Genomic DNA, 14,210 nt, shown 5'->3' on the forward strand with positions numbered 1-14,210 from the left:
AGCAGATAACTAGACTCAGAAGTATCTATCACAAACATCTTAGTTTATAAGAAAGAGAAATAGTATTTGAGAGAAAGGTCACTGGATTATCAGGCCATGTTAAGGCAGTCAATTGTACTAGAAGCTCCCTTACCAATTTTTATACTCATTTTAAGGCAATTCTAAGAAACATATGTCAGTAAAACACAATTTTAACCTTCACAACAATGCTAAAAATCATTATTCTACCAGGAAATGTAACACTTATACTTACATTAAGAATATTCAGTTCTGTAAAAGCACTACAGAATTTAGTTTTAAAAAAATAAAATATCAACTCAAGAAGTGTCAGAATTTTAAAGGGAATCTTGAGTTTTAAAACCACTAGTCTCAAATTTTCCTTAGAAGATTGAGAAGTGGTAGTTTAAGCCAATGTAACAATAAAAATGAATAAAAACAGGCAGAAGAAAGAAAGAAGAAAAAGAAAATCTCGTGAACTGGTGAGTCACTGATGCTTAAATCATGAAACTAGCATCCCGAAATTACCTTGGACAAGAACTTTAAGATAGAATTGTGCTTCCCATAATTAAAAAACTTTACCAAGCACAGTAAAGATAGTAAGAAATTAGTACATACGCTAGACAGTGATTCCACTGTATGAAAGATGGAAAGAGGTAAAAACTTTAAAGGTAAAAATGTTCTTCAACATAAGGGATCAGTCTCAAACATGCAGTAGTGAAAACAATGATTTATTGATTAGATATATTCCTCTTCCTTGGTCCTTTCTCTCACAATTCTCAGATATTCTGGTAATGGGGAAAGGTCTACAGGTCATCTTAAAACACAAACAACCCAATTCAATTTGCATCCTGGCTAACAGGAGTGCTATGAAAACCACCTTAGAGCAAACCTTTGGAGCAAATAGTGAGATTAAAACATCTGAGCTAACTGCAGTGATGCAGCAACATAATACTTGAAACTCAATTTGAGGATAGAACCTTTATGGACAGACTCAAGTTTTATTTTTAATTCAAATGAAAACTGAAGACAAACTTGGTCCTTTAGTGCAGTAGTGAAGAAAACAAATGAAGACAAGAGCAATTCTTTCAAGGACAAATTTCAACTGGCCGACTGGTGGGAATAATTAAGTCCATTACTCGCATCTGCAATTCAGGATGCAGAAGTACAAATTTATGCTTTAATTGGGTTAGACTACATAATAAGAATACTGAAAGTATCTTAACAAAAGCCCCCTGGGGTTCTCAGTCCACACTCTAAGAGCAGAAATTCCAATGTGAAGCAAGCTTGCTGGCACTGGGCTGATGGGCAGGGGGAAATGATATGCTCGGTCCAAGCCATTCAATTCTACTAAAATGGGCAAAGAGATCTCATCCCACCAACTCTTAATTGTATTGATGTTTCAAAACTATACCAGGCAGTGGTAACATATTCTTAGTAAGTTAAGACCTTAAGGCCAGAGACGATCATAAATATGTAAGTTTAAACATGCTTATGAAGACATACCTAAAGGAGAAACAACCACAAGAACATTTCAAATTAGAAAAGCTTTCAATATTTTCACATTTCCATTTTCTCCTGTCACTCAAACACTGATTTTCTAGTTTCCCTCACCTATGAATCTGCTTTAGAAATATATGCACAAGGGTTCATTTAAACCTTGTAAATCTTAGAAACTGAAAAGTGTCACTGTTACTCCAAAAAACAATCTATATATATTTTTTTACCATTATTAAAGCAGCTTTAGGCCTTACACAGAAATTAACAGTTCTGTACTGAAATGAGATCTAAACCATTATATACAATATAACCCACCGCCCCCAAGATGTGTGGGAACTTGGTGGTAACAAGCCACTGAAATTAAAATTATACTTCCCAGGCTTAACCATGAACAAAAACACACTTGTTTTACATGTACTGCTGCCACAGATCAAGCAGAAAGTTTTTTTTCTTAAAATGGTTCAATGCACATAACAATAGGATTAAAGAGATAAAGGCAAAGAAAGAAAAAGAGAGAGCCTTAGAGTAATGAGACATTACCTTTGGAGCGCACGGTGTAACACTCTTTCTGTAAATTTTACACAAAAATGGCAAGAAATAAATTGTAATACACTTTTAAGACAAGACTGAATCTATGTTTTAATATCAATATAACTTTGAAATTAAATACTTTCAAGTTTTATGCAAAGCAAGAAAGCTTTTTAAAAAGGAGGGCTCTAAATTTTCTTTCACATAGGATATGTATGTAGAGATGAATTATGTTTAAGAAAAGCATTGTGGTTGAAGTGGGAATCTGCTCAGGTCCCTAATATTGAAACAGCAGAGTGTGAATAATAGCTAGAAACAAAACATTATATATCGCTTTACAAATCACAGAAACTGGCTAAGTCATCAACTAACATCCTTCTCAAAAAGAGAATAATGTATCCTGAATACATACATAAATAAAAAATCTGAATGCCCAGGAGCAGTTACTAGCAGTACACATCAAAAATTTCAATGGAAAGAACTGAGTTAAGAGACTTAAAACAAAATTTCAGGGAACTTTTTTTACTAATTCACTTCAAACAATTAAAGTACCTTTCATGTTTCTACATTTGAAAGCTTTTTTGGTCACACATCAAAACAGATTACCATCAGGAGTTAATGACCAAATGTTTAGACTGTAGTTTCTGTTCACTGCCATTACATACACTTATAGTTGTTAAGGAACTGAAAATAATAATAATAATAAAATAATAAAAAAGCATACCTAGAATTTTAAGGAGCTTCTCAAAGGATAAAAAGGCAAGAGAGATATAAGTATAAGAAAAAGTATGCTGTCAAATCTTGGCCACAGTACTTTCTTGTCCTGTCTAATCTGATTTCCTCCATTATGAAAAATTTTTGTTCAGTGAATATACACTGTCTGACCAACTTTAATTCGATTAAACTTTAAACATATCTGTTACTATTCAGACCAAAACCTGTATTACATACAGTGGACAAAATTCTTTATAGGGGTTTTGGATATATTAAATCTTGAAATATTTAAAAATAGCTTTAATTTCTTATAAACGCATTGATACATGAATTACTGTCAAAAAAATGTTTCAAATAATGTGGTGTTTCCAAAGAATGTTGTGAAAAAAAAAAAAAGTGACTCTAGTTGTAAAGTAGTATGAGAGAAGGAAACAAAGACAACCTATTTCTGTCTTAAGCAGGCTTTAACATGCAATTTTTCCCTTCAACTCCTGAAACTATCACACCTGTAAGAGGCACCAAATTGTACAGAGTGACAAAGCTCATGTAAGGGCAATGGAAACTAACCAAGCCACATTACACTGCTCTACCTACTGTTCCATAAGTCACCAAAATAAAACAGCTTTAAAACATTCAGCACTAACATTAACACAATACACACCAAACACCATGAGATACCTTCCAGGTTGCTAACACGAATGTCACACAAACACTAAGTAATATTAAGATTGGATGTTAGGGATGACACTTGATATCCAGAGACAATGGATTATGGGGTAAGTGTCGTGAAATCTGTTCATGAAAAAATCTTGAAATTAACATATGAAGGTATTACCCCCCAAAAAGGAAGGAAAAAAGCCAGAACTTCTCAGGTTATTAACACTTACTAGCATTTCTTCTCACACAAATTCATGAATATGTGGAGGGAAAAAGATTTCTACCCCAAATCTACTTTTGCTACCCAAAAATATCAATATAGCTTTATAAAGCCCTTAAAACCAAACCACCCCTCAACTTCCCTTGCTCTGCTACTCTGAAACGATCAGCACTTCTCTCCCATTCAGGTAAGTAGCCATTCTTAAATGACATAGAATATATCCCAGAACTTATGTTTTCCTCCCACAGTCCTATTTATGACTGTTAAAATTCAACACACACTTTTTGTTTAAAGTTCAAAGTTTGACTTTTCGACATTATCTTATTTTCTTGTATTTTTATAATTATCATGACCACTGACAGTGGCCAACGACAAAGCCTGTTCTCCAAGGCTCTGTGGGTCTTTTCATTCCCTGGTTGTGATATGAGGCCTGCATAGACTAAACCAAGGGAGATGAGAGCAATCGCCACTCCAACATGTTCTAACAGCAGCTGATGAAGAGACTGCAGCCGATTTAGGCAAGATGAGCCAGGGTTTCTTTGCAGCACCTTTCAGACTGATGAAAATTAAGCAATTACAACTATTTCCTTTAGGAGAGACAATATTTGCATATAAGTCATTCCACATATTCAGAAACTCAGGATCAACCTACAAAACACTTTCTTCCTTTTATGTCTGCATTTTCACACCAAAATGTTTACTTTATATTTGAAAGTGGGGTAGATACTTTACAAACAGAAAAGGAAAAACAAAACTAACTCAAGGTATATAGTTAAGTAAGACTACATACAAGGCTTCCTGATAGCTAGGTTAGTGCTCTAACCCAGGAGAATAGTTATTTAATACAAAGCTATAAATCACCTAACTAATCTTTTTAATGACTACTTTATGCAATATCTTATTTATCCTTCTGATGAATGAAAATAAAGACAATGAAAATCAGAGTCAGAATTAATAGACTGTCATGACTGACAGCCAAAGGAAAAGAAAAATGCTTTCCTATGTGTCATATTATTCTCCAGCAATGCTTGAGGTGTCTAAAACTTACTAAAATTAAAATAAATTCAGGGGAATCCCCCAATGGTCCAGTGGTTAGGACTCTGTGCTCTCACTGCCAAGGACGCGGGTTCAATCCCTGGTCAGGGAGCTAAGACCCTACAAGCCACGCAGCGAGGTAAATAAAATAAAATAAAATAAAGTAAAATTAAATAAATAAATAAATAAATTCAGAGCAGACCGGTCAATAAACCTATGTAGCTTACAGTGTGCAGCATTCTCTTTCTAGCTATCAATTTCTTTAGAATTATGAGTAAAACTCCTATAACCTGGGCTGCATGTCTTTTCTTCCTTACTCACCATTATCTATAGAACAAAGGATCTCTAAATTCTTTTCTAGACTAAAACTTTGTAATCCTATAGCTTTTACTGTGGCTTCTTCCTAGTCTTTGGCCTAAAAAATAAATAATAATAAAAAGGACTCAGTTAACCTGGTTACTACTCTGGTCCCAGTTCTTTGAATTCCTTCAAAAATAGCTCAGCATGAACAAACCATTACTTCCTCAGTGATTCATGGGAATAGTGCCATGTTTCACTTCTTTCACGTTTCTTGAGAAGTACTATTCCAAAAACATTTAGTTTTCTTCTATTTAGGCCCCTAAAAGCAAAATCACTATGACTAATATAGTAGTAGATATAAGTAGTTACTGCAAAAATTACCAATAGCTTTATAGAAGATAATCTGGTTTTTATCACACACATAATTTTTCCACCCAAAGAAAGCAATATATACAAAAATATGTTTAATAAGATGATGTATATGTCTTAGGAAGGGGAGGTTTTAAATGTCTTAAGTAATGAAGACAATAGTTATTGCACAAAGCACAATAGTTATTCTTGAGCACAATAGTTATTGCTCAAGAATTCTTGAGAAACGTTTTGTTCAAGTACCCACACTAACTGCATCAAATTTACTCCTTAGAATTATAAGGTAACAGATTTATAGCATAAACTACAAATACAATTTTGCAAGGATATGTTAAAAGTCCTTATTAAGCCTATAAAACTGGAACTATAAAGGCAGTTCTTGGCATTTTATGATCCATTCTCACACTACCCTTTCTTTTTCAGACTGCAGAACTGCTGCTCAAGGTGCCACAGGAAGAGCTGTGAGAGGAGGATGAAACGCAGGAGCCACCCCTGGGAAGCCATCAGACAGCTCAGTGACCATCAACCCTCGGGACCTCAACTTTTAGAGCGATTATCTGTGGTCATCTATACAATCTGAAGATAGTACATTACACTTTTTTACTACTTCCAATTCCAAAAGGATTTGGGCTTGTAAGACATAGACTTTCAAAGATATTTCTTTCATGGGCCACCATCTCCATTTTACCTATCCCTTCTATAAAAGCAAAGAAACATTTTGTTTAGCAAAGTGAACATTAGTTTTATTTTATCCTGCAACCCCTGAGGAATTGGTACTTTTAGCTCACATAAAAAAAAGCACATGCGTAAAAACTTCTTAAAAAAAAAAAAGAGAGAGAGAAGGATTTTTTTGTGAGTGCAAAAACGTTTACTTCCAAGATTGCTTTTAACTGAAAACTCATTTCCAGAGGTAAATGTCAAACTAAAAGTAGAAAATTTTCTTTCAATCACAAGTTCACAGTGATTTTAGTGCCATCTACAATCAGTTAATTATGAAAACAAGGTTAAAAAATTTAATACTAATTTACAGATGTTAAAATTTTAATTTGGTATTCCTTGTCAAAAAATAGTCTAATATAAAATTAAGCTACGTAGAAAACAGACATGGCTTTAATTTTATTTGATACTAAACATTTCTAGAAAAGACTTAAGCAAGTACTAAACAACATAAAAACAAGATACTCTAAATTTTTTGAAGAGAGAATTTCATATACTGGATTTTAACTAATGTATGTAGGTGCACGGGTTTTAACTCTAACATTTTCTAAATAAGCTAATTCGTATATAACAATGGGAAGAAGCTGCTGCTACCTGATAAATACAAATTTAAATGTACTGATATAAAAAAGGAAATCTAAAAGAAACTTTAGAGCCCTCAGATGGTAGCTTTTTGACCAATGAATCATTAGTTTATCATGTTCACAGTTCAGATAAGCTTAAAAATGGAAATGGGAAACCTCAATCAAAGAGTAAACAGCTTCTACATCAAGTTTTTCAAAATATTTCCCCCTACTTTTTTTTTGGCCCTCAAGGAGGTTAAAAATTGAAAAATACTCTAGTAAAGTAGTGTAATAACTAATACTCTATGGGATCAAAACAAGATACAGGAATAACTGTTTTAGGCCTTCCTTTTTTCCTGCACAACTCCAAGCATTATCATCTTCTATCAGCTTTCCATTTTTAGGACATTCTTAGGAACAGAATGCCCCTTATCTGAACTTTATCAGATCATGTTGGAATCTATTTTTCACACAAACTTAAAGTGTGAGATTTATTTTATATGAATAATTTACTCCTTTAAAGACAGGGAAGCGCCATTCATACTCATCCATTCAGAAAGATGACAAAATTTTTTTTCTGGTAAACCATGGAAAAATATTTCTCCAATATACATAGCATAACTGCAGAGATTTACTTCCAATCAAAAGCATTAAACTCCATGCTAGCCAATTATCTTTCATATCTTATATCATGGGATTATAATAAAAATAGGTTTTGAAGTAGCTTTAGATAAGAATATAACTAAAAGTATGCCAAAAGTCTTTCAGATGAGAAATAAGTAAGGCTTTGGTTGTGTATACATGTACACGTAAAGGTGTTTGTTTTTTAAATATCAAATTCAGCATTCTGAAGTTTTCTAAGTGATAATATCATAAACTTTGGTGGAAATGATAGCAACATTGGGTTAATTCAATTACACATAGAGATCTCACAAAGTTTAAGATTGTTAACAATGCTGGCTGAACACCAAATCATTTATCTCTATACCATGTCAGAAAACAATGGCACCTCTCTCAAACTGGTTCAAAGAACAACAGTTAGAGAAAAAGCAACCATACTATGGTTTACTCAAACCAACTGCTTTCCATGCCAAGGGCACATCCAGTCCTAGTCATGGACAAGTTTTAAATGTTCATCAAGGGTTTATGTTCCAATCCAGATTTGGTAATCTGAGCCCCAAATTTGTTAAAAGTCAAAGCCAATTTCTTTTCTTAAGATGACAACATATTTTGAAAATAATTTACATCTTCAAGTTACGCCTTTTAAGTACCATTCTTCAAATCCAGGATATATGCTTACCGCTGAGGTGGCTGTTAGAGCTTACCAATTACTATAACATAATAAAACCCAAGTTGACAGAATCTAGCATTAAACTTGGTTTAACGATACCATCTTTCTCATGAACAGCGCTTCTCTGTTTAGAAAAAGCTCATCTCTGAATTATGCCTACTCACATGAAAAACTGGGAACCATTGGTATGTTTCCCTCGATTTGCCATTGACAAAAGGAACGCTCTGTCATGTTTGAGAATAAAGTTTTCATCTGTTTGAAGAAAACACAAATTTGTCAGTCTACAATTATAAGTCACTTTTAAAGTGCAATGTTCAAAGTAATAAATAGAAAGCAAAGGATGAAATTCCTCTTCTGGTCAGTACAGATACTTGACTGAATACTTCGAAAAAAATTCTTTTAACTAATCAAATAACAAAAGCATAAAACAAAAACAAAAACTGCTACTTATTTACTACTTAGCCTTGAGAAAAAAGAACATATATTTAATACTTTTATACAAACAGCCTTAGAACAGTCACTTTTAGTAGTAACATACTTTGGCTAAATGATGTTTAAACTATTAACTTTCAGGGAAAACTAGCAAGAAAATTTTAGAAAAATCTTTACAGTAAAGCTCATTTCCTCCAAATTTCCAATTAACCTGCATAATGCACTATACATGGGAGTTTAATAATCCTCTTATGTGCTTAATTTCTATATGGTAAATTTATTACTCAATTCAATTGATGCTAGACTATGAAACCAAAAACCAAAATATTACAGTAAGTTAAGTTGTAGGGACATGCCTAAATTAAATTAAGTTACGTAGATTCTTTCTAATCAATAGGATCAAAAATTATCTAAGGAAGCAAGTCCTGTAAGTACAAAAATTTAAATGGCAAAATACAATTTTTAGATATACAAATATCTGCCACAGGGAACAACCACATTACAGTGGCCTAAGCATTAGTTTCAAATTGTTACATGCTAATAGAACCAGCTGAAGAGCTGTTTCCTACTAGCTCAAAGGAAAAACTCTGTCATAAAGATCACTTAGAGATGGATTTAATTCCAGCAGAAATATCCTGAAAACTAATTTCAATTTCCTTTTAACACTCATACAAACAAATCTTTCTTTAAAACAAACAGAAACATAGAAAACTTTAAAAAAAAAGATTACCTTGGGAACAGGCTTCTGAAAAAGTAGTAATCCATTTTTCCCCAAAAGAAATATAAAAGACTATTATAACACTGAAGCTATCATGGCATTAAAACCTGGTACTATTGGATCCCATTATAAATTTCCGCAACTGACTTTTCTAAGGCTTTTTGGGGCAAGTGCAATAGTTAGATTTATGCAAATACTACTGTAGGAAAAAAACACAATCATATAGCTCTAGTATACAAAAGAAAACATACAAACCTTTGAGAAAGGAAGAAATATCAAATTTTATTCAAAGAAATTGCTTGGTTTAGAGAAAATAAACATTAACTAGATTCTTTTCCCTGACGTGGAAATAATAACCCATTGGGAAAAGAAAAGAAGATACAGATGCATGTATGAAACAGTATACAGAATTTTCCAAGTCTTCAAGCAATATAAGAAATCCAGCCACAACCTGACCCAGACTGTCCATAAATTTATTAGGAAGGGTGCAAGGGAACAGAGTTGGAGTTTGTGTTACTGAGCTTCGTTCTCTTACCTTTTCATTTTGCAAAAGACCACATTCTCTATAAACAAAAGAATATGTTGACAGTTTTAGGCAGGAAGATAGGAGTTTTCATGTATATAGTTGCCTAACCTCCATGCTGAAAGTCATGTTTAACCATAAAGTTAGCCTTAATTAATCTTGTCAATTAAGTTATATATTACAATGTAATTTATCCCCAAGTTCATGCAAATAAAGTATTTTCATGCAGCATTAGTTTCATGCAAAAAGTGAACTATAAGTAAACCTCTTCTCATTAAAAGTACATGATCAAACTTGCTTTAATATCAGAACTGAAACAAAAGACCATAAAATATTAAGCCTTACCTTTAAAATATCCACCATAAATTGATTCTCCACCTTTTCCATTACCTGAAAATAATGAGCTACATTAAACAATAATGAAAACTAAAAATATACTAATACACATAAATTACTTTTTATGGTTTCAATTTGCTGAAGGAGTAATTACTGCAGATGATAAAAATTCTAAGACTCCTCAGTTAACCTCAGTTTTAAACTATAAATCCAATCCCATTATAATAAAAACTATTTAAAAAATTCTCTCCATAACCCACTTATTTCAAACAGCAATCACACCAACAAAATTCTAAAAGAATAAAAACAATTGAACAGTACTTTGGCATTCACTGTAGGGTATTCACCAAGTAAATGTATTAAAACTGCATAAAAACAAACAAAAAGAAGTCTTAGTATTTTGCTTTTTATACATTCTTGGCCTACAACATTCATTCATCCAACAACTATTCACTGACCACCTAATATTTACATCATACTGTGATACTATATTTACAATTAAAAGTAATAATGAGATGCTTTAGAAACTTATAGTTATTAAGAGCATAACTTTTAGCTCTACCTTCACTGAAGTCCCCACCCTGAATCATAAAGTTTTTAACCACACGATGGAATGTAGAGCCTTTATAACATAACTTCTTCCCAGTTGTTTTCCCAAGGCCTTTCTCCCCTGGAAAAAAAAAAGAAATGAAGTTTAGCTACAAACATATCCTTCCATGGAAAGCACCATCCAATTAATCCTTTGTCAAATCCCTCCCTTGTGTTGGGCACTGTAAGAGATAAGTAACATCATAAATGTTTTTCCTCCCTATTTTTTCTACTTTTTTAAGAAATAAATCCAATTACATGTAACAAAGAACAATCTCATTATGTTCTGCTTCTCTATCTTTTAATCCTAAATTTCTTGTGAAATCTGGAATGCTAAATTTGTTCAAAGTACTAAAATCTGTAAAATTCTACCAAAATAAGTCAGTTTTGAATATACTATTATTTTATAAACTATAATGGATAAAGATTTCATTACATATGGTGGTACTTCCTTTTTCATTTCTGAGACTATTTCTTTCTCCTCTCTTCCCTTTAAGAAATGCTTCCCTAACATCATATCAGTAAAAATAATATTTTTTCTTTGCTATATCCATTTCACAGATCATTACTTTTTAAGGAAAATATCTACTCTGTTAAGGAAGAAACTGTAAGCCAGGACTTCTCATTGGAAATAATTTAATAATTCATTTACCTGAGCATAGGCAAAGGAAGTTTTTGCAAGTTTTTGGACATATATCTGAAAAAAGCTGAAACATAATGCGACCAACTGAAATAAAACACATGAAAAAAAGGTAAGCAAGTTGATTAAATATATCATACTTTATATGGGAGAAATAAATAGAATTAACAAATCAAAGGGTCCATTTTTGTAATTCATTTTAATTTTTTAAGAGATTCAACAGGAAAGAATTTAACTAGGCAATACCAACTAACAAGAACCCCACTCTATTAGCATTAGGATTCACATGCAACCAAACTGATTTCAGCCCTAAAACTGTAGGATTTTAAGTGTCTTTTAAAGGGACCTTATATTATTAGATTCCTTATAGTACATCTCCTACCTGAACTATTAATCTTCTTTAAAAATACTCTCGAAGGACTTCCTGGTGGTCCAGCGGTAAAGAATCTGCCTTCCAATGCAGGGGACGCGGGTTCAATCCCTGGGAACTAAGATCCCACATGCCGTGGGGCAACTAAGCCCGCGTGCTATAACTACTGAGCTCGCGCGCCTCAACCAGAGAGCCCGCGTGCCGCAAACTACAGAGCCCATGAACTCTGGAGCCCGCAAGCCACAACCAGAGAGAAAAAACCCGCACACCATAACTAGAGAGAAGCCCGAGAGCTGCAGTGAAGACACTGTGCGCCGCAACGAAAGATCCCACGTGCCTCAACGAAGATCCCGAGTGCCACAACTAAGACCCGACGCAGCCAAGGAAAAAAAAAACTCTTGATAATAGTTGTCTGATTTATGCTTGAACCCCTCCAGTGATGAGAACATCATATCATAAGATAGTCATTCCAGGCAGTACTGTTAGAACAAGTTCTGTGCTCTACATCAGCTTTTTACCTTTATGAAAAAACTGTTTACAGACAACTTCCTGAACTGCCACTCACAACTAAAACTCACATTCTAGTCCTGAGAGAGTATAAAGAGAATAGGTATGGTTCCTAAAAACTAACCAACAAACAAACAACCCTACAATAAACAGGAAATGAGAAGGAGCAAGTCTGAAAATTCGATTTAACTATGCCAATAGAGAAGTGTTTCACAAACCTTTTGGTCTCAATACTCCTTTATACTATTTTTTCTTTCTTTCTTTCTTTTTTAATACTTTTAATTTTTTTAGTTTATTTAATTTTATTTTTCTTATTTTTATTTTTTTGGCTTCACTGGGTCTTCGTTTCTGCGCATGGGCTTTCTCTAGCTGTGGAGAGCGGGGGCTATGCTTTGTTGTGGCACACAGGCTTCTCACTGTAGTGGCTTCACTTGTTGTGGAGCACAGGCTTTAGGCACGTGGGTTTCAGTAGTTGTAGCACGTGGGCTCAGTAGTTGTGGCACATGGGCTTAGTTGCTCCGCGGCATGTGGGAATTTCCTGGACCAGGGATCGAACCTGTGTTCCCTGCATTGGCAGAAGGATTCTTAACCACTGCACCACCAGGGAAGTCCCTCCTTTAAACTCTTAAAAATGATTAAGCTTTTAAAATGTGGTTATATTTATTGCTATTTACTTTATTATTATAAATTAAAACTCAGAAACTTTCAAAAAACAAAAATACACAAGCACACATTCCATCAGCTGTCAGAGTGGTGACATCATCACATCTTGTGTAATCTCTGGAAAACTCGACTTGTGAATGAGAGTGCAAGAGGCAAATTAATTATTCTAAAAATGGTTTTGAATTTGCATACCTCCTGAAAGTGTCTCAATAAAATAAGAAATGGAATTTTGATTTATAGTCATTTTCTTGAGTTCCCTTTCCCTTTATTCTATAAAATCTTTTCCATTATGAACATCTGTATACACTCAAGGAGACTTGTGGAATAAATCAAAATTAACTGTGGACCAAGCATAAGTCATTTTCAGTACAGACACAGAATGATTTACTGTGTATCACTATGATTTTAATTTATTCCTGGCCATGTCAGTTCCTCTGAGGACAAAACAAAGCTACTGCATAAGAGACAACCTTAAAGGATAAAAAGTGGGTGATGGAATCATATACGGAGACTTTCCCAAGTCAACAGTGCCAAATGGAGTGCTGGAACCAAATTTTAAAGCAATTTCAAAACCTTCTAGCTGATCTTGATATCTAAAGGGATAAAGAAAAAGGTAAGAAAAGAAAGCAAAAAGGAGGACAGCAATGTATCTAAAATCATTTCAGAATTTTAAAAACTACATGTAATATCAGAATATTAAATACTACTCTTTGTATTTACATGGACATATTTTACCAGTGTGATAAAAGTATTTCCATCACTCTTCATAAATCCCTAAGAAATGGCTGGATAGGTGGGTGTCAAGTTCAAAATCATCTAGCTTTGCAAACTAGAACATACTTAGATCTTTGGAATCCCTTTAAGATAGTTAATTTTCAGAATAAAAGATATAATCAAAACAACTGAAACTTCGCCTTTTCTTTTAGGACTGTAGTAATAGTAACTTCAATATCAAGGGTTTTTGAAAAAATTAATTTATTTATTATTTGGTTGCACCGGGTCTTAGTTGCAGCAGGCAGGCTCCTTAGTTGCAGCATGTGGGCTGCTTAGTTGTGGCATGTGAACTCTTAGTTGCATGTGGGATCTAGTTCCCTGACCAGGGATTGATCCCGGGCCCCCCGCATTGGGAGCACAGAGTCTTATCCACTGCGCCACCAGGGAAGTCCCTCAAGGGTTTTTTAAAAAAAATCTTTAATGCCTCCAAGTGAAAACTGATGAAAGTTTCAAGTTCATTTTTAGTTTCTCCTTTACAGATGATTAGTAGTTATGAACACTCTAGTGGTACAGTACATATGAAAACAGTTAAATGTGATTATATTTCCAGGTCTAATATTCAGAGAGGGATATCTAACTACAATGATTTTTAAGAAAATGCTCACCTCTAATATCTCACCCTCTAACCTGATGAAGAAAAGAAATTTCTATTGACCTCTCATTCTCATGGGGCAGGGGTTAGAGCAGAGGTTTTGTCTTTTCCATGGCATTGTGTTTTTAAGAGCAAAAGAAAAACACTGAACAAAACCAAATTGTTTTGGGCTCAAT

General features: G+C 33.7%; 1 protein-coding gene across 7 annotated transcripts in view; it reads right to left on the bottom strand.

Moving 5' to 3' along the window:
• Nucleotides 1-14,210, bottom strand: part of NKTR (natural killer cell triggering receptor) — a 50,380-nt gene that overhangs the window by 24,150 nt on the left and 12,020 nt on the right. For 3 of the 7 annotated variants that reach the window (XM_060110086.1, XM_060110085.1, XM_060110088.1), the window contains exons 3-6: nt 11,141-11,215; nt 10,463-10,570; nt 9,910-9,954; nt 8,056-8,143 (exon numbers count right to left, since the gene is read on the bottom strand). In XM_060110086.1, the coding sequence (XP_059966069.1) occupies nt 8,056-8,143; nt 9,910-9,954; nt 10,463-10,570; nt 11,141-11,215 (316 nt within the window). Of the gene's footprint in view, nt 1-2,037; nt 2,052-8,055; nt 8,144-8,477; nt 9,605-9,909; nt 9,957-10,462; nt 10,571-11,140; nt 11,216-14,210 lie in introns of those variants that run through there. The other 4 variants (XM_060110089.1, XM_060110083.1, XM_060110084.1 and 1 more) reach the window with 4 other exon arrangements.

Source organism: Mesoplodon densirostris, chromosome 10 (assembly GCF_025265405.1).
Source record: "Mesoplodon densirostris isolate mMesDen1 chromosome 10, mMesDen1 primary haplotype, whole genome shotgun sequence".
NCBI classification, from domain to species: domain Eukaryota; kingdom Metazoa; phylum Chordata; class Mammalia; order Artiodactyla; family Ziphiidae; genus Mesoplodon; species Mesoplodon densirostris.